This window comes from Hypanus sabinus, chromosome 4 (genome assembly GCF_030144855.1).
Source record: "Hypanus sabinus isolate sHypSab1 chromosome 4, sHypSab1.hap1, whole genome shotgun sequence".
In the NCBI taxonomy this organism is placed as follows: Eukaryota; Metazoa; Chordata; class Chondrichthyes; order Myliobatiformes; family Dasyatidae; genus Hypanus; species Hypanus sabinus.
Window position 1 is genome coordinate 83750154 of NC_082709.1, and position 19748 is coordinate 83769901.

General features: G+C 45.1%; 2 protein-coding genes across 15 annotated transcripts in view; one reads left to right on the plus strand and one right to left on the minus strand.

Annotated features, from left to right (window-relative positions):
• The window catches only part of stk11ip (serine/threonine kinase 11 interacting protein), a 130078-nt gene extending 120927 nt beyond the window's left edge, over window positions 1-9151 (minus strand). For 2 of the 10 annotated variants that reach the window (XM_059967571.1, XM_059967574.1), the window contains exons 1-2: window positions 5925-6661; window positions 1267-1362 (exon numbers count right to left, since the gene is read on the minus strand). Coding sequence is in view for 4 of the 10 variants with exons in the window: in XM_059967565.1 (XP_059823548.1) it covers window positions 8958-8966 (9 nt within the window). In the remaining 6 variants the exon portion in view is untranslated. Of the gene's footprint in view, window positions 1-507; window positions 939-1266; window positions 1363-5924; window positions 6662-8949 lie in introns of those variants that run through there. The other 8 variants (XM_059967569.1, XM_059967566.1, XM_059967570.1 and 5 more) reach the window with 7 other exon arrangements.
• Window positions 9152-13429: 4278 nt separating this feature from the next.
• Window positions 13430-19748, plus strand: part of LOC132392954 (anion exchange protein 3-like) — a 183181-nt gene continuing 176862 nt past the window's right edge. For 4 of the 5 annotated variants that reach the window (XR_009511696.1, XM_059967577.1, XM_059967580.1 and 1 more), the window contains exon 1: window positions 13431-13520. The gene's annotated coding sequence lies outside the window, so the exon portion shown is untranslated. Of the gene's footprint in view, window positions 13521-19748 lie in introns of all 5 variants that reach the window. The other variant, XM_059967578.1, reaches the window with a different exon arrangement.

The following is a 19748-nucleotide window of genomic DNA, read 5'->3' on the forward strand; positions in this document are numbered from 1 at the left end:
CTATTATCTCAGAGGACCTGTTCTGGACCCAGCATGCAAGTGCTATTATGAAGGGAGCACTGCAGCACCTCCATATCCTTAGAAGTTTGCATAGATTCAGCATGACATCTAAAACTTTGACAAACTTCCATAGATGTGTGGTGGGGTGTATATTAACTTGCTGTATCACAGCCTGGTATAGAAACATCAACTGGAAGATCCTACGTAAAGTAGAGGATATGGCCCTGTCCATCACAAATAAAGAAAGTCCTCCCCACCATTGAGCATATCTACACGAAACACTGTCGCAGGAAAGCAGCATCCTTCATCAGGGACCCCCACCACCCAGGACATACTCTCTTCTTGCTATTGCTATTAGCAAGGAGGTCCAGGAGCCTCAGGACTCTCACCACCAGGTTCAGAAACAGTTATTACCCCTCAACCACCAGGCTCTTGAACCAAAGGGGATAATGTCACTCAATTTCACTTGCCACATCATTGTTATGTTCCCACAACCTTCTGACTCACATTCAAGAACTCTTCAAGCCATGTTCACGATATTTTTAATGTTTATTTCTTTGTTTTTGTATTTGCAATTAGTTGTCTTTTGCACACTGGTTGAACATCCAAGTTGGTGCAATCTTTCATTTATACGGCAAGACGGCTTGAAGGAGTGGCTCTTCTTTTGGGTCGGCCTGGTAGTGTAGTGGTTAGCACAACACTTTACAGTACCAGTGACCCGGGCTCAATTCTCACTGCTGCCCGTAAGGAGTTTGTACGTTCTCCACATGACCATGTGGGTTTCCTCCCACAGTCCAAAGATGTACTGGTTGGTAGGTTGATTAGTCATCGTAAATTGTCCCGTGATTAGGCTAGGGTTAAATCAGGGGGTTACTGGGCAGCACGGCTCAAAGGGCTGGAAGGGCCTCCATGCTGTATCTCAATAAATAAATATATAAAATGAATTCCAGTGTTGGAGATGCTGACATACACGTACTTTGATAATAAATTCACTTTGGATTTTGATGTGAGAGCATCCTTCAGGAAGGAGAGCCGATGGAAAGTATTTGGCCCAGATGAGGTACTAGAGACCTGTGCTGATCAACCGGCTGGAGTGCTCACAGAGATCTTCAACCTCTCACTTTCGATATCCACCTACTTCAGGCAGTCTTTAATTATACTGGTGTCTAGGAAGAACGTGGTAAACTGCTTCAATGACTATCATCCAGAAACACTTACTGTCCACTGTGATGAAGTGTTTTGAGAGGATGGTGATGAAACTTTTACCTGAGAAGTGACTTGGATCCACTTCAATTTGCCTACCGGCACAACAGGTCCACAGCAGATGCCATTTCAATGGCTCTTCACTCACTCCTGGAACATCTGGACAGCAAAGATGCAAACATCAGGATGCTCTTCATTGACCATAGCTCAACATTCAATACTATCATCCCTTCAAAACTAATCAATAAACTTCAAGACCTTGGCCTCAATACCTCCTTATGCAATTGAATCCTTGATTTCCTCACTTGCAGACCCCAGTCAGCTAGGATTGGCAACATCTCCTCCACAATCTCCATCAGCACAGGTACACCACAAGGCTGTGTGCTTAGCCCCCTGCTCTACTCACTTTATACTAATGACTGTGAGGCTAAGCACAGCTCCAATGCCATATTTAAGTTTGCTGGTGACACTGACAACACTGTCATAAGCTGAATCAAAGGTGGTGAGGAATCAACATATAGGAAGGAGATTGAAAATCTGGCTGAGTGGTGCCACAACAACAACCTCTCACTCAATGTCAGCAACACCAAGGAGTTCCATGAGCTAACCCTCATCCGGAATCAGAGGTGGAGAGGGTCAGCAACTTTAAATTCCTTGGCATTATCATTTCAGAGGGTCTGTCCTGGGCCCAAGGCAATAAGTCTATTATGAAAAAACCTCAATAGCGCCTTTACTTCCTTAGAAATTTGCAAAGATTCAGCATGTCATCTAAAACTTTGACACACTTCTACCAATATGTTGAGGAAAGTATATTGACTGGCTGCATCACAGCCTGGTATAGAAACATTAAATGGAAAATCCGACATAAAGTAGTGGATACGGCCCAGTCCATCACAAGTAAAGCCCTCCCCACCATTGAGCACATCTACATGAAAGACTGTCACAGGAAAGCAGAATCCATCATCAGGGACCCCCCCCCCCCCCACCCCCACTCAGGACATGCTCTCTTCTCACTGTTGCCATTAGAAAGGTGGTACAGGACTCTCACCACCAGGTTCAGGAACCATTATTACCCCTCAACCAACTGGCTCCTGAACCTAAGGGGATAACTTCTTGCCCTTTCACTGAACTATTCCCACAACCCATGGGCTCTCTTTCAATGACTAAACATCTTTATGTTCTCAATATCTGGTGCTTATTTATTATTTTCTTTTTTTCCGTATTTGCACAGTTTGTTGTCTTTTGCACACTGGTTGTCCACCCTGGTGGTGCGGTCTTTCATCAATTCTATTATGGTATTAGATTTATTGAGTGTGCTCACAAGAAAATGTATCTCGGGGTTGTATACGATGACACATATGTACATTGATAATAAATTTACTTTAAACTTTAAAACACTAAAGTGGAAAAGTTCATTGTCAATAGATAGTCGAGCTCCTCATGGCACTGTAGCTGTTATCGCAACACTTGACAGCGCTAACTGTAAAATCAGGGTTTAATTCATGCCATTGCATGTACAGAGTCTGTATGACCTTTCTGTGACCACGTGGAGTTCCTCTGGGTTTTATTCATTTAGAGATACAGCACAGTAACAGGCCCTTTCAGCCCAATGAGCCTGTGTTGCCCAATTACACCCTTGTGACTAATTAACCTGCTAATCAGTAGGTCTTTGGAATGTCAGAGGAAACCAGAGCACTTGGAGGAAACCATGCGTAGAACGTACAAATTCCTTACAGGCTGCTGCAGAAATTGAACAGGTTGCTAGTGCTGTAATAGTATTACACCAACCTCTATACCCACATTCCAAAGATGTACAGATTAGTTATAGTTAGTGAGTTACAGGTATGCTACTTTGGCGTGGGAAGTGTGGTGACATTTGCAAACTGCCCCCAGCACATCCTCAGACTGACACAAATGATCCATTTTAGTGTATGCTTTAATAAATAAAGATAGATTTTATCTTGAAGATCTTTTCTGGATCACAACAACTAGCCACAAATTCAGCTTCTCTTCGCCCAATTGTATTTTTAACAAACAAAAGTCAATCACCTTCAATTTGTATTGTTTATAAACAGTTTCTCCTTATCGGCTTTCAAAACCTGTCATGATGTTTAGTACACGTCGACTTCAAATCAGGATGGGAGGGTGAACAAGTTGTGATATCCACCACAGCAGATATCTTCAAACAGTCCAATAACCGATGGCACTTCCTGCCAATTGAAGATTGGGTAATACTCAGCTCAACAACCACATCTCTCCAACAGAAACTCTGGAGAAAGAGATGGTGGCGGTTTGGATAATGTCTGCTGGCTGCTTTCATACAGGCAAAGTGGAAATAAAGAAAAGCTCAAAACTCAAAGCAAATGTATTGTCAAAGTATGTGTATGTCACCAGATACTTCCACGAGATTCATTTTCTTGCAGGCATTTATAGTAGAACAATAATACAATCGAAACAATAACTGACAAACAATTCATGTGCATGAGAAAACAAGATGTACAAATGCAAAACAAAATTAAATCAGTAAGAAAATAAATATTGGAAACATGATTTATAAAGAGTCACAAAAGTGAGCCCATATGTTGGAAATCAGTTTATTGTTAAAGTGAGTGAGGTTATCCATGCTGGTTCAGGAGCCTGATGGTTAAGGGCATTAACTGCTCCTGATCCGGTGATGTGTGACCTTGGCTCCTGTATTTCCTTCCTGATGGTAACAGCAAGAAGAGAGCATGGCCTGGATAGTGGATGATGCTTTCTTGTGGCAACAGTCCTTGCAGATGTGTTCAATGGTGGGGAGGGCTTTACCCATGACAGAGTGGGCCATATCCACTCATATTTGTGGACTTTTCTGTTCCTGGGAATTATCGTTTCCATACCAGACCATGACGCAGCTTGTCAGGATACTCCCCACTTTGCACCTGTAGAAGTTTGTCAGAGTCTTAGATGACCTGTCGAATCTGCACAAACTTCTAAAAAAGAGCTGCTACCGTGCCTTCTTTGTAATGGCACATACGTGATGGCCTCAGGACAGAATGCACTGAAATGCTAAGGAATTTAAAGCTACTGACCCTCTCCACCTCCGATCCCCCAATGAGGATGGTCTCATGGACTCCAGTTTCAGATAGAGCTGTACAGCATGAAGGTCATCAGAAAAGGAGCTAGAATAACTTTTGACAAGGAGTTACTGTGGATGTAAAAGTTAACAGGGCATTGGAAAATACCAAAGGGAGCAGAAGAGCTACCCAGCGTGGAACAGGCCTTTCAGCTCAAGTCATTCATGCTAACCTGGAGACCTGTCCTGGAGCTGGACTGTCCATGAGCACATGTGGATATATGGGAGGGAGGAATGGGCTTGTTTAGCTGTTTGGTGTGTTCTGCTGAACATGGTGGGCATGCTACAGTGGCACCACCCCCAGCACTTCCTTAGGTTGCATTGATTATTAACACAAACAATGCACTTCACTGTACGTTTCGATGTGCAGTCATGTTCATTGTGATAAACAGTCCATTTCATTTGCCTGTGTTTAGCCCACATCCCTCTAAATTTCTAAGTATTTTAAGAAGAGCTTCTTCCACTCTGTCATGATGTTCCTGAACAGTCCATGAACTATGTATTTAAGTGCTTTTGGAACAGTGATTTTTATGAGTTCACATTTCAGTAGAAGTCACCAAGCAAAAGCCAATCCATATACAAAGAAGCAAAGTCCAGCTCAGGTAATTACCACAGGACAAAGGAGCAGAGTTACACCATTTGGCCCATCGAATTTGCTGCACCATTTGATCATGACTGATTTATTTCCCTTTTCCCCGTAATCTATGATGCCCTCACTAATGAAGAACCTATCAACTTCTGCTTTAAATATACCTAATGACTTCGCTTTCACAACCGTCTAGGGCAACAAATTCCACTGATTCATCAATCCCTGGCTAAAGGAATTCCTCATCTGTTTCAAATTCCTCAGCTGTGCCCTCTGGTCCTAGACTCTCCCACTATGGGAAACATCCTCCCCACGTCCACTAACTAGTCCATTCAACATTCTGAAAATTTCAGTGAGATCCCACCCCCCTCCCCCATTCTTCTAAACTCCAGTGAACGCAGGCTCAGAGCCATCGAACCCTCTTTATAAGTTAATCCTTTCATTGTTGGGATCATTCATGTAAACATCTTTGGACCATCTCTAACGTGGGTACAATCTTCCTTAGATACGAGGCCCCCAAACTGCTCACAATACTGTAAGCACGTTCTGACCAAGATCGCAGATTGAAGAGTGCTTATTGTCATTCTTCAGTGCACAAGTGTACATGAGAACAACATGATTGTTACTCTGGATCCTATGCAGCATGTAAAAAACAACAGAACACATTAAAAAATAGTAAATATAAAACCAATCCTATTAAACACAATGTAAGCCTTGATCAACAGAAATCCCTGACTGGAAACTTTAAAAAAAATCAAGAATTTAAAACCAGTAGCATTTATGAGAGCCAGAGAAGCCACTGCACCAATGCCTTAAAAAGCCTCAGCATTAGGTACAATTTTGCATTCATATTCTAGTCCTTTTCGAATGAATGCTACCATCAAACTTAGTAACATTACAGAATAACTTTGACTGGCCCCAAGTCCAAGGTTCCCATTATAATAGGATTAAATAGTCTTGAGTGGACAGTCCCACTACTCAGATAAATGGAAACAGACTCCCGCTATTGACACACATACTCACCCACTCCTCAGGACAGCAGGAATCCACACTTCCACAAAGAACAGCAGCCAGAACTTTAACTGGTTCTGCTTTAGCTCAGGAGTGGGTGATTACTCCTGTTACATAACAAACAGCCCAACGTTAATCGTTAATTTTTTACACCCAGGTCACACAAGGTCGCATTAAGCATTCATGGTAGCGTATTGGTTAGTGTAACGCTACAGCGCAGAGGTATTCTGGAGTTTGGGGCTTTTGCTGTGAACCGTGTGGGTTTCCTCTGGGTGCTCCATTTCCTCCCACAGTCCAAAGACATATTGGTTAGATGGTTAATTGGTAACTGTAAATTGTCCTGTGATTAGGCTACAGTTAAATCAGTGGGTAGCTGAGGGGTGTGGCTCAGTGGATCAGAAGGGTCTGTTCCATCTTTTATTGCTAAAGAAAATAAAACAGATGTCTGGATGGATCCACATGCACCAATTAGTTACACGTAAACCCTCTTACAGCCTGGGACCAGCAGTAGAGCCACTGCCTCACATCCTGACCTCTGATGTTGTGGAGAGTTTGCACATTCATTCTGTGACTGCTCTCCAGTTTCCTCCCACGCCCCTAATTGTCCCTCGTGCATACATGAGGGGCAGTATCTGGGAGTAGCTGATGCAAATATGGGAAAAAGTGTGGGATTGCTTAATGACAACGTGGATTCTGTGGGCTTCTATGCAGTTTGAAATAATCTAGAAAATTCTTGATTGTGGTGTACAACCAGTAGGACCTCTTCCTGAAATTTAAAAAAATGAGAAGCCTTTCAGCCTTTTAACACATTCTATAAAACATAGGAGCAGAATTAGGCTAATTTATTATTCCTCTCAACCCCATTCTTCTGCCTTCTCCCCATAATCCTCAACACCCTTACTAATCAAGCCTCTACTTTAAGTATACCCAATGACTTTGCCTCCACAGCCATCTGTGGCAAAGAACCCAGTTTCAAATTCCTCCTCATTTCTGTTTTGAAGGGATGCCCTTCTCAAACAGGGGGTCCCAGCCTGGGATCCACAGACCCATTGCTGAATGGTATTGGCCCACGGCATGAAAAGACATTGGGAAGCCTTGTTCTAGTATCTCTTTTGTTTGTGTCAGTGATAATAAACCTGAATCTGGAAAAAAAAAGCAAGCTTCAGACTGCTCAGAGTCCCAGTAAAATTTATTATTAAAGTACATACAGTATATGTCACTATATACTATCCCGAGATTCATTTACTTGTATTTACAGGAAAACAGAATTTATGAAAATATTATATGTGACACAAGTCAGAGCATGGGTTGTTAGTGAGCACAGTCCAGATCTCTTATACACCAAATTGATCTCTCTCTTTACTTCGTCATGGCCCTTGCACTTCCTCAGCCTGCACTGTAACATTATATTCTGCATTGCTTTCCTTCTTTTGTACTACAAGGTAATTATGGATGGAATAATCTGGCTGGATGGCAAGCAAACAAAAGCTTTTCACTGCAGGCTGGTAAATGTTACAATAATAAATGAATCTCACCCTGCCGCCTCTCATCCTTGACACAAACATCACAACACAGGACCAAACAGCAATTCCTTGGCTTTCACTAGGACACCATCAATGCCACAAAAAGGCAGCATCAATCATTAAGGACCCCCACCACCCAGGACATGCCCTCATCGCATTACCACCATCAGAGAGGGGGTACAGGTGCCTGAAGACGCACGCGCGCGCACACACACACGTTTTAGAAACGGCTTCGTCCACTCTGCCATCAGATTTTTTTGAAAGGTTCATGAACACTACCTCACTATTTCTGCACTACTTATTTGATTTTATCTATGTATATATTATTTTTCCTATAAGTTAAAGCACAATTTATGTATTTCACTGCACTGCTGCAGAACATCAGATGTCATGACATACACTCAGCAGCTTCTGTACCTCTTGTACCTAATAAAGTGGCTACTGAGCGCACGTTTTTGGTCTTCTGCTGCTGTTACGCATACACTTTAAGGTACAACATGTTGTGCATTCAGAGATGCTTTTTTGCACACCATTGTTTTAATGCATTTTTATTTGTGTTATCAAGTGGGCACTGAATGCACGTCAATGATACTAAAACCGATCCTGAACCTTCAAGCTAGCAAACTATAATGAATTGTGTCATTCTTGGCACAGTATCAAAACTTCACACCTTACTCAGACTTCCCAATTGATACCACTTTGCAAACATCTTCCAGCAGATGTAATTTGAAGAACGGCATCTTTGAAAGAAACTGAGCCCTCAATCAATGAAGGATTAGAATTTCAGAATGACACAGCAGAGACAGTACTGACCAACTAACCCAACTTCCCTGCCAAGGATTTTTGCATTTCCTCTTTAGAAATTAATCAAATCTCAGCACCAGCTTTCAAACTGCACATACAACTGATCGACTTGCTTATCAGGTGCAAGACAAGCCATGAACGACTGGCATACGTATGCTCGTTGATTCATGAGATACTATCCCGGATCCCGGTTTTATGATGACCCTAGGCATATGAAAGTAGAAACACATACGACGCTGATCCTCCCACCCTGGGTAACTTCCTCTCCCTTGACCCATTTCACAAGGTTACCACCACTCCACCAACCCCCACTACACCAGTCAGCTGTTCCCTCGCCCCCAATCACTTCCTGAGGCAGCCTGACCTCTCCTCCCCTGTGGCCCCCTGGTCACTTGCCTCTTTCGTCCCACCCCAGGTTGCCTGCCCTCAACTCCCCTCGCCCCGGGTTACCTACACGACCATACCCTGTTGCCCAGGTTACCCCTCAACCCCCTTCCTGCCCGTCCCCACTTTACATGTTGCCCCATTGCCCCAAGTCGCCTGACCTCCCCTTCACCCTATTGACCGGATTATCTGCGTCTTCCCCCGTTATCCCCGGTCACCTGCCTTTCACACTCTGGGTTGACTGAGCTCCACTTCACTCCACCCTCCTCTAACCCCAGTTTATCTGCCCTCTCCCCACCACTTTGCCCAGAGTCCCCTCGGATTACCTGCTCACCGTTTCCATTCCTCGGCGTCACTTCCCTAAACAAGCCGAGGTCACGACCCCGTGACGTCAGCTCATCTCCCCGCCCCGTCCATTGATGCAGCAAGAGTAAACCGGACCGAACGGCGTCCCCATCATGATCTACGTTTCCGACTTCACGCCTCCTGTACTTTGCCCACAATATGGCCCTCTGAAATATAGGTAGTCTTCAATTTGCCCCGATCCTCATAAACCGACAAGAGTGGCCCCAGAGTCCCCTTCCCCACTCAGGTTGGTCTTCCGCCGCAGCGCCACCCGTGACCGGGAGGACTCATCACTCAGCACCGCGCAATGCCCGCCCACTTCGAAGCCATTTAGCCCATCGAGCTGCTCCACCATTCGAATAAGGTTACTTATTGCCAGCAACAGTCCCATCAAAAACCCAGCTGGAGGTCTTGTAGGACTAAGCTTCCAGAACTGCTTCTATAATAGGCAGTGAGTAAACCAGAACGAAGGATATGGTTACTTGCACTCAGCCTCAGAAATCTATCAAGCGGCATTTTGTTACCAATAGCTAACCCATCATTGTCGGCTTTGCCCGAACCACTCATTTCCAGACCTCATCACAGCCTTCGTTCAAACAGGAACCCATGAGCTAAATTCTAGAAACACTGTGCGGGTCTTCACCTTATGGAGCATCAAGTAGTCTGGTGTATATAAAGACAAATTAATAATGCTGTTAAGAAGGCGTATGGTGTATTGGTCTTCATTAGTCAGAAGATTGAGTTCAGGAGTTGTGAGGTAATGTTGAAGATCTATAAAGCTCTGGTTAGAGCACACTTTGAATTTTGTCTTCAGTTCTGTTCACCTCATTACAGGAAGGATGTGGAAGCTTCAGAGGGGGTGCAGAGGAGATTTACCAGGATGCTGCCTGGATCCGAGAGCATGTCTTATGAAGAACAGTCGAGTGAGCTAGGGCTTTTCTCTTTGGAGTGAAGGAGGATGAGAGATGACTTGACAGAAATATACAAGATGATAAGAGGTATAGATAGATTGGACTGCCAGAGACTTTTTTCCCAGGGCAGAAATGGCATGTATGCAGAACTGTGCAGAGGTGCCCAAGACTTTGCACCAGTACTGTAGTAATTTTATGTATTGCTCTAAACAGCTGCCTCAAAAAAAATCTCATGACATACATGAGTGATGATAAACCTGATCTCTACTGTGGACTGAGAGTGAGGAAGGGACAGGGGAGGGGAATCATGGTTGAGAAAAAGAGGAGAGAGAGCGAGAAGCACGAGAGAGATATTCTGTAATGATATATAAACCTATTGTTTGGAATCAGTTGACCTTGCCTGGTGTCTCAGGCTCGGTTTTGTCTGTGTCCGCACCTGTGCCGGCACTCCTGCTCTGCCAGCTGTCCCACAGCGCTCCACTCTCGCCATTCCCAACAATCTTTGCTCCCGCCAGATTTACAAACTCACTCTCCGCTCCACCTTGACAAGTACAGTACTGTGCAAAAGTCATAGACACCCTCGCTATGAATATGTGCCTAAAACTGTTCCACAGTACTGTACTGAGGGGACATAATTTTAAGGTGACTGAAGGAAAGTATAGGAGGGCTGTTGCAGATAAGCTTTTTAAACAGAGATTGATGGGTGTGTGGTAGGCACTGCCAGGGGTGGTGGTGGAGGAGGTGGATTTATTAGGAACATATAAGAAACTCTTCGACAAGTGAATGGTAGAAAAGCAGGGGTGGGGGGGTGGGGCTATGCCATCCTGTGGATAGTGTGGAACTTCTTGAGATCTGGTCGATTTGGAACTGGGAGTCTGCAAATCTGGGCCAGGAACTGGAGATTGGAGGGCTAATGTCTATGGTTCAGTGAGTCCGGGGCCAGGGACTGTAGGTAGGAGGCCCAGAGACAGTCTGTCTTATGGTTGGAGGCTGTCTTCGTGTGTGAGCTGCTGGTGGGGGAGGGGGCAGCCCGTGGGGAAAGAGGCTTGTATTGTTTCTGTTGTGTTGTTCTGCTGAGTATTGTGGATAAGCTGTGTTGGCACCGGAATGTGTAGTGATGCTTGCATGCTGTCCCCAGCATACGGGTTATGTTGATTGATACTGTGCATTTCAATTTACCTGAATCTGACTGAACTCTGCGATGGCCCAAATTTCAAAGGAGAGATGGTAGATTTCTGTTAGATAAGGTGAAAGTGATTAAGACATGTTTTTTCATTCAGCCAGAGCCTTTGCACAATGAGGTAGGGTTCCATTACACTCTTGACATACCGATACCAGAGATTGCAGGTGCTGTAAACCTGGAGCTGGTCAGATCCACCGAGTATCTCCAGCCCCTTTGTGTGTTGGTACACTCTTGATGTGTACCTTGTAAATGGAGAGACAGAAACGAGGTGGGTGGTTGTTTCTCGCTAGTTGGAGATTGTTATTGCTCTTCTACAGTGTGAGTGTTACCTGTCACTTATCAGCCCATGCCTGAGTGTAGTCTTGGTCTTGCTGTGTACAAGTATCAAATGCTTCATTCTACTGAGGTCTCTGCGTGAAACACGTGCTACACCTGCCCCTACGTCTCTCCCCTCACCATCATTCAGGGCCCCAAACAGTCATTCCAGGTGAGGAATACATACAACGATTCTACCAGAGTCATCTACTGAATCCACGGTTCCTGGTGGCCTCCTTTACATCGGTGAGACCTGACATAGGTCGGGAGAACCTTTGTTCCATCTGCAACAGGGAGGATTTCCCAGTGGCCAACCATTGTAATTCCACATCCCATTCCCATTCTGACATGTCAGTCCATGGCCTCCTCTACTGTCGTGATGAGGTCACTCTCAAGTTAGAGAAGCAACACCTCATATTCCGTCTGGATGGCCTCCAACCTGACAGCATGAACATCTAGTTCTCCAGCTTCTGGTAATTTTTTACCTTCTCTCTTTCCCGATTTCCCATTCTGGCTCCTCTCTTACCCTTTCTCTTCTCCTCATCTGTCTATCACCTCCTTCTGGTGGCCTTCCTCCCACAGTCCACTCTCCTGTCCTATCAGATTCCTCCTTCTTCAGCCCTTTACCTCATTCGCCTATCATCTCCCAGCTTCTCACATCATCCCCTCCCCGAGCCAGCCACCTTCCCCCTCACCTGGTCTCACCTATCACCTTTCAGCTTGTACTACTTCCCCTCCACTACCTTCTCATTCTGACCAAGCTTCACTGTCGCAACCAGGGCAGAATTATTTTTCAGAGAGATCTGACGATTCCCTCACTTTCCATATTTTCAGAGATCCCTTCTTCCCGCCCATGCCCCCACAGGTTAGTCAGTTCACCATCAGATTCAGAATCAGGTTTATTACCACCAACATATGCTGTGAAATTGGTTGTTTTGTTGCAGCAGTACAGTGCAAGACATAAAAATTACTATAAGTTACAGGGAGAAATATATTAAAAAATTAAATAGTACAGAAAGACAGCAAAGTAGTGAGCAACAACACACAAAACGCTGAAGGAACAGCAAGTCAGCCAGCATCTATGGAGGGGAATAAACTATAAATGTTTCAGGCCAAGTCCCTTCATCACGACTGGAAAGGAAGGGGAAAGTGGGCATGTGGAGAAGGGACTATAGAGTTAGAAGCTGGGAGGGGACAGGTGGAAGAATTAAAGGGCTGAAGAAGAAGGAATCTACTGGAATAGGACAGTTGGAGAAATAGGAGAACTGGAATGAGGAGGGGCACCAGAGGGAGGTGAAAGATATGGGAGGAGAAGAGAAGGGGTAAGAGGGGAGCCAGAATGGGGAATGGAAAAAGAGAGAAGGGTGGGGGTGGGGGGAGAAATTACTGGAAGTCAGGGAAATCAAAGTTCACGCCAGTAGGTTGGAGGCTGCCCAGACTGAATATGGGCCGTTGCTCCTCCAACCTGAGTTTGGCCACACTGTGACAGTTGAGGAGGCCATGGACAGACATGCTGTTATGGGAATGGAAAGACTCTAACTTCCCTAATCTAATCAATTTCTCTAACTTCTGGTTATTTCTTCCCCTTCCACCCTTGTTCCTTCAACTCCCCCCACCCCTTACGTTCTTATTCTGGCTTCTGCCCTCTTCCCTTTCAGCCCTGAAGAAGGGTTGCAGACTGAAGCGGTGACTGTTCATCCCGCTTCACAGATGCTGCCTGAAGTGATCAGTTCCTCCAGCAGGTTGTGAGTGTACTCAAGGTTTTCAACGTCTGCAGAATCTCTTGTGTTTAGCTAAACAGTGAGGTAGTGTTCATGGGTTCATGGACCGTTCAGAAGTCTGATGGTGGGGAGTAGGAGCTGCTCCAAAAACTTGTCACAATGACTGCCTTTGCGTGGTTTGATGTCAGATCTTGTTTGACTCCGGCCTCATATCACGAGATGCTAACGATGCTCCTTAAATGCTTGCTGCTGTTGTCGTAGTACACTGCCTGGCTGAGTCTGTGGGTTCTTAATTGCCAGGGAATGATGATGTCATGTGGATTGGTTCCGAGCGGAATATAAATCGAGCTGAGGAAGATCCAGCCTCCCTTCACTGAGGTGGAGACTCCTTGCACAGCCTCTTGGAAGCAGCCACTGGACAGGTATGTGACACCAAACTCCTTAAATGCAAAAATAAGCAGCGGAAAACCAGCCCCTTCAGATTCTGAAGAGAGGTTATCCTTTGAACCGTCTCTGCTTTTGCTTTCTTTGTGTGGCTGATTGATGAGGGTGGGTCCTGGAGGGAGGGCCAGATGGTTCAGCCCAAGGGCAGGGCGGAATGTTTTTGAGTTGTGCTGGTCTGGAATCCGGGGGGGGGGGTTCCAGGCTGGAACGATGCAGGCAGATTGACGAGAAACTTGACGGGCTGTGGGGAGGGAGCAGGGAGTGTGGGGACCAACAGGCCAAGGTCTGTGCTGTATCATCCTGTAGTTGGTAGGGGTGTGTGTGTGTTTGTATCTACAGTAGATCTGTGTGTATCAGTGCATATGTCTGCATATTTGTATGCCTCTGTGTGTGTGTGTGTGTGTGTGTGTGTGTGTGTGTGTATGCTTATGTGTTTCTGCATATTTTGGGTGTACACGCAGATATGTGTGTGTGTCTGTGTATGTGTGTGTGTTTCTGTCTGTGTCTGTGTGTATGTCTGTGTCTGTGTGTGTGCGTGTGCGCGTGCTTACTTATGTCTGCGTATCTTTGAGTGTATCTATTTGTACATGTCTATCTATGTGTGTCTTTGTGTGTGTTGTGTGTTTCAGTTGTGTATTTTGTATCTGTGTGCAAATTAAATAAAATGTGTGTTGTGTGCATGTCTGTCTGTAGTGTGAACTTAGTATATGTGTTTGTATATTGTTTGTGTTGCTTGTGGTCTATGTGTGTGTTTACTGAGATCATGTTGAAAACACTTTAAGATGACCTTGACTGCACAGGGAGTGGAAAAGTTTAAAGAGATATGAACCAAATGAAAGCAAAAGGACCAGCTTGGTCGGCATCGACAAGATGGGCTGAAGGGCCTATTTCTGTGCAGTGCAATATAATTCTTTGACTAGAACATAGAACATAGAACAGTACAGCTTAGTACAGGCCTTTTGGCCCATGATGTTGTGCCAACCTTTTAACCTACTCCAAGATCAATCTAACCCTTCCCTCCCACACAGTACTTAATTTTTCTATCATCCATGTACCCATCTAAGAGTTTCCTCGATGCCCCTAATATATCTGCCTTTACCACCACCCCCGCCAGAGTGTTCCATGATTCCACCAATCTCTGATTAAAAATACCTACCTCTGACTTTCCTCCAATCACCTTAAAATTATGACTGCCTCATATTATCCACCTTCACCCAAGGAAAAACTGCCTGGCTGTTCACTCAATCTATGCCTCTTATCATCTTGTACGTCTCTATAAGATGTCTATGGCTCTATGATACCACCAGATTCAGGAACAGTTATTACCCTACAACCATTAGTCTCCTGAACCAGTGTGGGTAACTTCACTCACCATAACTTTGAACTGATTCTATAACCTATAGATGCAATTTCAAGGACTTTACAACTTAAGTTCTCAATTTTTTTTTATTATTTGTACAATTTGTCTTCTTTTGTACATTGGTTGTTTCCCTGTCTTTGTTATAAATTATATTTTATTTCTTAATTTTCCTGTAAATGCCTGCAAGCAGATGAGTCTCAAGGTGACATACGTTCGGTGGCATCCTGTACCAAATAAAGTAGCCACTAAGTGTACGTTCATGGTCTTCTGCTGCTGTAGCCCATCCACTGTAAGGCTCAACGTCTTGTGCAACCAAAGATGCTCTTCTGTGCACCACTGTTGTGTGTGAGGCCTCTGTTCACCAGAGTTGATCGTGGATGTTGCTTTCTAGCTGTCTGGATACGCAATCCTGGCAGTACAATATGGAGAGCAAGCTGTAGCCAATGTAGCAGACATCCGCCTTTAGACATCTGATGAACCCAAAGGAACGGCAGAGACCAATAGAGTTTGGTATCAGCAGTGTCACAGTGGTTGCCAGTAAGTGTTGAAATTTGACATAGGACTGCCTTAGAGACCCTAGCTCAGATTTTTCCCTTGGTGTTTACTCCCAAAACCTTCCCCATGAATCAGAATAGCATTTCCTTCTCCTAGATGAGCTGCCAACAACAGGTGATGAGCCCTATTCATCCGAAGCAACTGGTTTTAAGATGCCAGTAATCTGCCTTTGCCCCTTCTCCTGTCAGTAGAAATGGTTCTGCCAGGACTAATAGCTAAGCCACACGTGAAGGCCAGGAGCTGGACTTGGTTGTCAGAGGCTACTTGAGGCACAGACCGTTGGGAGCATTTAATAGGTAGTGGGAGCTTATCCCAATTACCACCCCTGGCTATAACAATGTTTAAACCACCACCGCTGTAACATGCGGTCAATTGAGTTTCTGTCGCCTTCCTGTCAGCTTGAACCAGGCTGGCCATCCTCCTCTGACCTCTCTCATTAACAAGACATTTCCGCCCACAGAACTGCTGCTCACTGGATGTTCTTTTTTTTTTGAAGCATCCTCTGTAAACTCTGAAGACTGTTGTGCATGAAAATCCCAGGAGATCAGCAGTTTCTGAGATCCTCAAACCACCCTGTCTGGCACCAACGATCATTCCACAGTCAAAGTCACTTAGATCACATTCCTTCCCCATTCTGATGTTTGGTCTGAACAGCAATTTAATGTCTTGACCATGTCTGCATGTTTTTATGCATTGAGTTGCTACCAAATGATTGGCTGGTTAGATATTTGCTTTAATGAGTAGGTGTATATGTGTACCTAATAAAGTGGCCACGGTGTGCATATGTAGTTTAATAATAAATTTAATTTGACTTTGACTTTAGACTTTGATAAGTGGAACCAGGTTGGGGGGGGGTGGGATGACGGCAGATGGGATCATTTTGTGGAGAGAATGGAATGGAACTGGGTGACTAAGGGCTCACAGCAGCAGGTAGAGGGATTAAGGGGTCCTGGTTGGGAAACCCTGGAGAAAGAAAGGAACACAGGGGGTGTACTCATCCCTGAAGCTGGAAAATTCAGAATTCATGCCACTGGGCAGTAGATACTCAGGGGAATGTGAGATGAGATGAGTTTTATTCCTGTGATTCTAATCCTGGCTGACACTACAGGTAGGTAGGGTGATGAGTGAGTGTGGGAGTGTAAGAGGCTCCACTCCATTCTTTATACAGAATAATATCAGCATAGCACACAGAAACAGGCCTTCAAGCTCAACTGCTCCGGATGTCCCATCCAAGGTAAAGATAAAGATGAGCTTTGTTTGTCATGTATACATCAAATCTTTGAAACTTAGTGAAATGCGTCATTTGAGACAAGAGCCTACACAGTTCGAGGATGTGCTGAGGGCAGCCTGCAAGTGTTGTCATGCTTCCAGTGTTAGCATGCCCACAACTGACCCTAACCCATACATCGTTGGAAAGTGGGAGGAAACTCACAGGGAAACAAACAGAGTCCTTAAAGGCAGTGGTAGGAATTGAACCCCTGATTTTCCGATCACTGGTGCTGTAAAGCACAATGCTACTCTCTCGCATGAAGTTGTTCAAAGTTGAACTCAAAGATGTTCTTCATTTGCCCTTGGCCTTGGCCTGGCTGTGGAGAGGGACGAGGATGGACGGGTCGATGTGAGAAAGGGAAGCGGCATAGAAAAGACATGCAGCTGGGAGCTCAGAGTTGCCGTTGTGAACCGAGGGAGGGTCTCTGCAAAATAGCACCTATTCTGAGCTTGGTCAGCTGGTTCCAGTAGTGGGAAAGCCTAGGGCTAGAGGCCTTACAGTATATTTAGAGGTATAGCGTCATACAGCACAGAAACAGTTCTTTTGACCCAAATGGACCATGCCTACCAAGATTCCCATCTAGGTGCCTGCTGAAGGGTCTCAACCCGAAACGTCGACTGCACTCTTTTCCATAGATGCTGCCTGGCCTGCTGAGTTCCAGCATTTTGTGTGTATTGCTTCCCATCTAAGATGATCCCATTTGCCATGTTTGAACTGTATCCCTCTAAACCTTTCCAATCCATGCACCTGTCCGAGTATCATCTACATGCTGTTATTGTTCCACTTTCTCTGACAGCTCAGTGTGATGAAGTTGCCTTTCAGGTCACAAACCTTTTCGCCTAAACCCACTTCCTCTAGTTCTTGATACCCCAACCTTGGGTAAAGTTGTGTGTATTTATCCTATCTGTGCCCCTCGTGATTTTATGCTCCTCGATAAGATCACCCCTCATTCTCCTCTGCTCCAAAGAAAAACTCCCATCCTGCTCAACCTCTCATCGTAACTCAGTCCCTTGAGAACCAGCAAATTCCTCATAAATCCCCACTGCACTCTTTCCAGCATAATGTCATCTTTCCTGTACATAGTAACTGAAACTAAACACAATATTCTGTATGCAACCTCACCACTGTCTTTTTTACTCAATGGCCTGACTGATGGTGACCAGAATGCCGAGAGCCTGGCCAGGAATCTGTGGGTGGAGGTCTTCACCTGTATCTGCCATCCTTGTCCTTTTTGGTGGGAGAGCATGGTATCAGAAGGGCTGAAGGGTAACCCCCCTCAGCAGTAATTGTGGCCTCACAAAATGCATTGGTGATGCTGTACCACAGGAACAATGATAGTTTGTTCATCGTCATATTGCTAATGTACAGAAACTTGCAGTACACAATATCATTCTTGATTCCTCGGTTATAATCTGGTGGGGGAGCAGAGGGATCTTGAGGTCCCATGTCTATAGATTTCTCAAAGTTGCCGTGCAAATTGATAGGGTGGTTAGAAAGATGCATGGTGTGCTGGCCTTCATTAGTCAGGGAATTGAGTTCTGGAGCCACAAGGTAATATTGCAGCTCTATAAAACCCTCGTTGGACCACACTTGGAGTATTGTGTTTGGTTCTGGGATTATAGGAAGGATGTGTAATCTTTAGGGAGAATGCAGAGGAGATTTACTACGACACTGCCTGGATTAGATTGGAATACATGTCTTATGAAGAAAGGTTGAGTAAGCTAGGGCTTTTCTTTTTGGAGCAAAGGAGAATGAGAGATGACTTAATACAGGTGAGTAAGATGATAAGTGGCATAGATAGAGTGGATAGCCACAGACACGTGGAAGTGGCTAATATGTGAGGACGTAATTTTAAGGTGATTGAAGGAAAGTATGGGGAGATGCTAGGTACACAAAATGCCAAAGGAACTCAGCAGGGTAGGCAGCATCTATGGCAAAGAGTACAGCCGACATTGCTTTTTGCCATAGATGCTGCCTCACCTGGTGAGTTCCTCCGGCATTTTGAGTGAGTTGCTCGGATTTCCAGCATCTGCAGATTTTTCAGTGTTTGTGGGGGGAATGCTAGATATAAGTTTTTACATGAAGAGTGGTAGATGTGTGGAATCACTGCCCGGGTTGCTGGTAGAGGCAGATACGGTACTTTCGGGCCATTTAAGAAATTTTTGCATAGGCACATGGATGAATGAAAAATGGTGATGGGGGAGGGAAGGGTTAGATTGATCTTGGAGTAGGTTAAACGGCTGGCACAACATTGTGGGCCAAGGGGCCGTACTTTGCTGTAGTGTTCTATGTTCCGTATCATAGAAGAGGTTCATATGCTCCCAAGTTGTCCAGAGTGCCAATTCTAGTATTGTTATGCACTGTTATCTCTGCATGTCAGTGAGGCCATTGGATGAGAGTGTCACATGAACCTACTTTATGCCATATAAAAATTTCACGGGCAATCTGGGACACTTGATGACTCAGTTTGAAATGATTCTTCTGGTAAGACGGCAATGCACGCGGACACTACAGTCTCTTCGGGTCCAGCCAAAGGTGTTATTGGCTTTTTTATGGTTGCGAGACACTGCGGAATATTAAGTACTGCAGGTTTGCTCCACTAGTGAGTTCCCCAATAGTGGAGGAGCTGGACTGTACCGTGTGGCTGCCTGCAGTAGGAAGGTGTTGGAGCCAGTGTGCACAGGCGGTGCACGGACTAACAGTCAGTGATGGCCTTGGACGTTTTTCTTGTGATCATAAGACCCTGTCGGACGTTGGTAATGCGGAAAGGTGTAAATCTGGTTCATCAGTTCATTGGCGAGACCAATGCCAGGGGAGCTGGGTGGTCTCGTTAGTAATGTGGACTAGGCCTCATGCCGCAGGCTCGCCATCCAGGAGAGGAAATGCCCGAGGCAGTGTGGTGCAGCACTCATGCTGGTTTTGGGGCTGGCCCTTCCCTCCCATCAGTGCTGCCTCCAGTGTTGGCTCAGTGGAAGACAAGCTCGATTGCATTCATCCGTGGGCTTGTTCTTGCCTGCAATA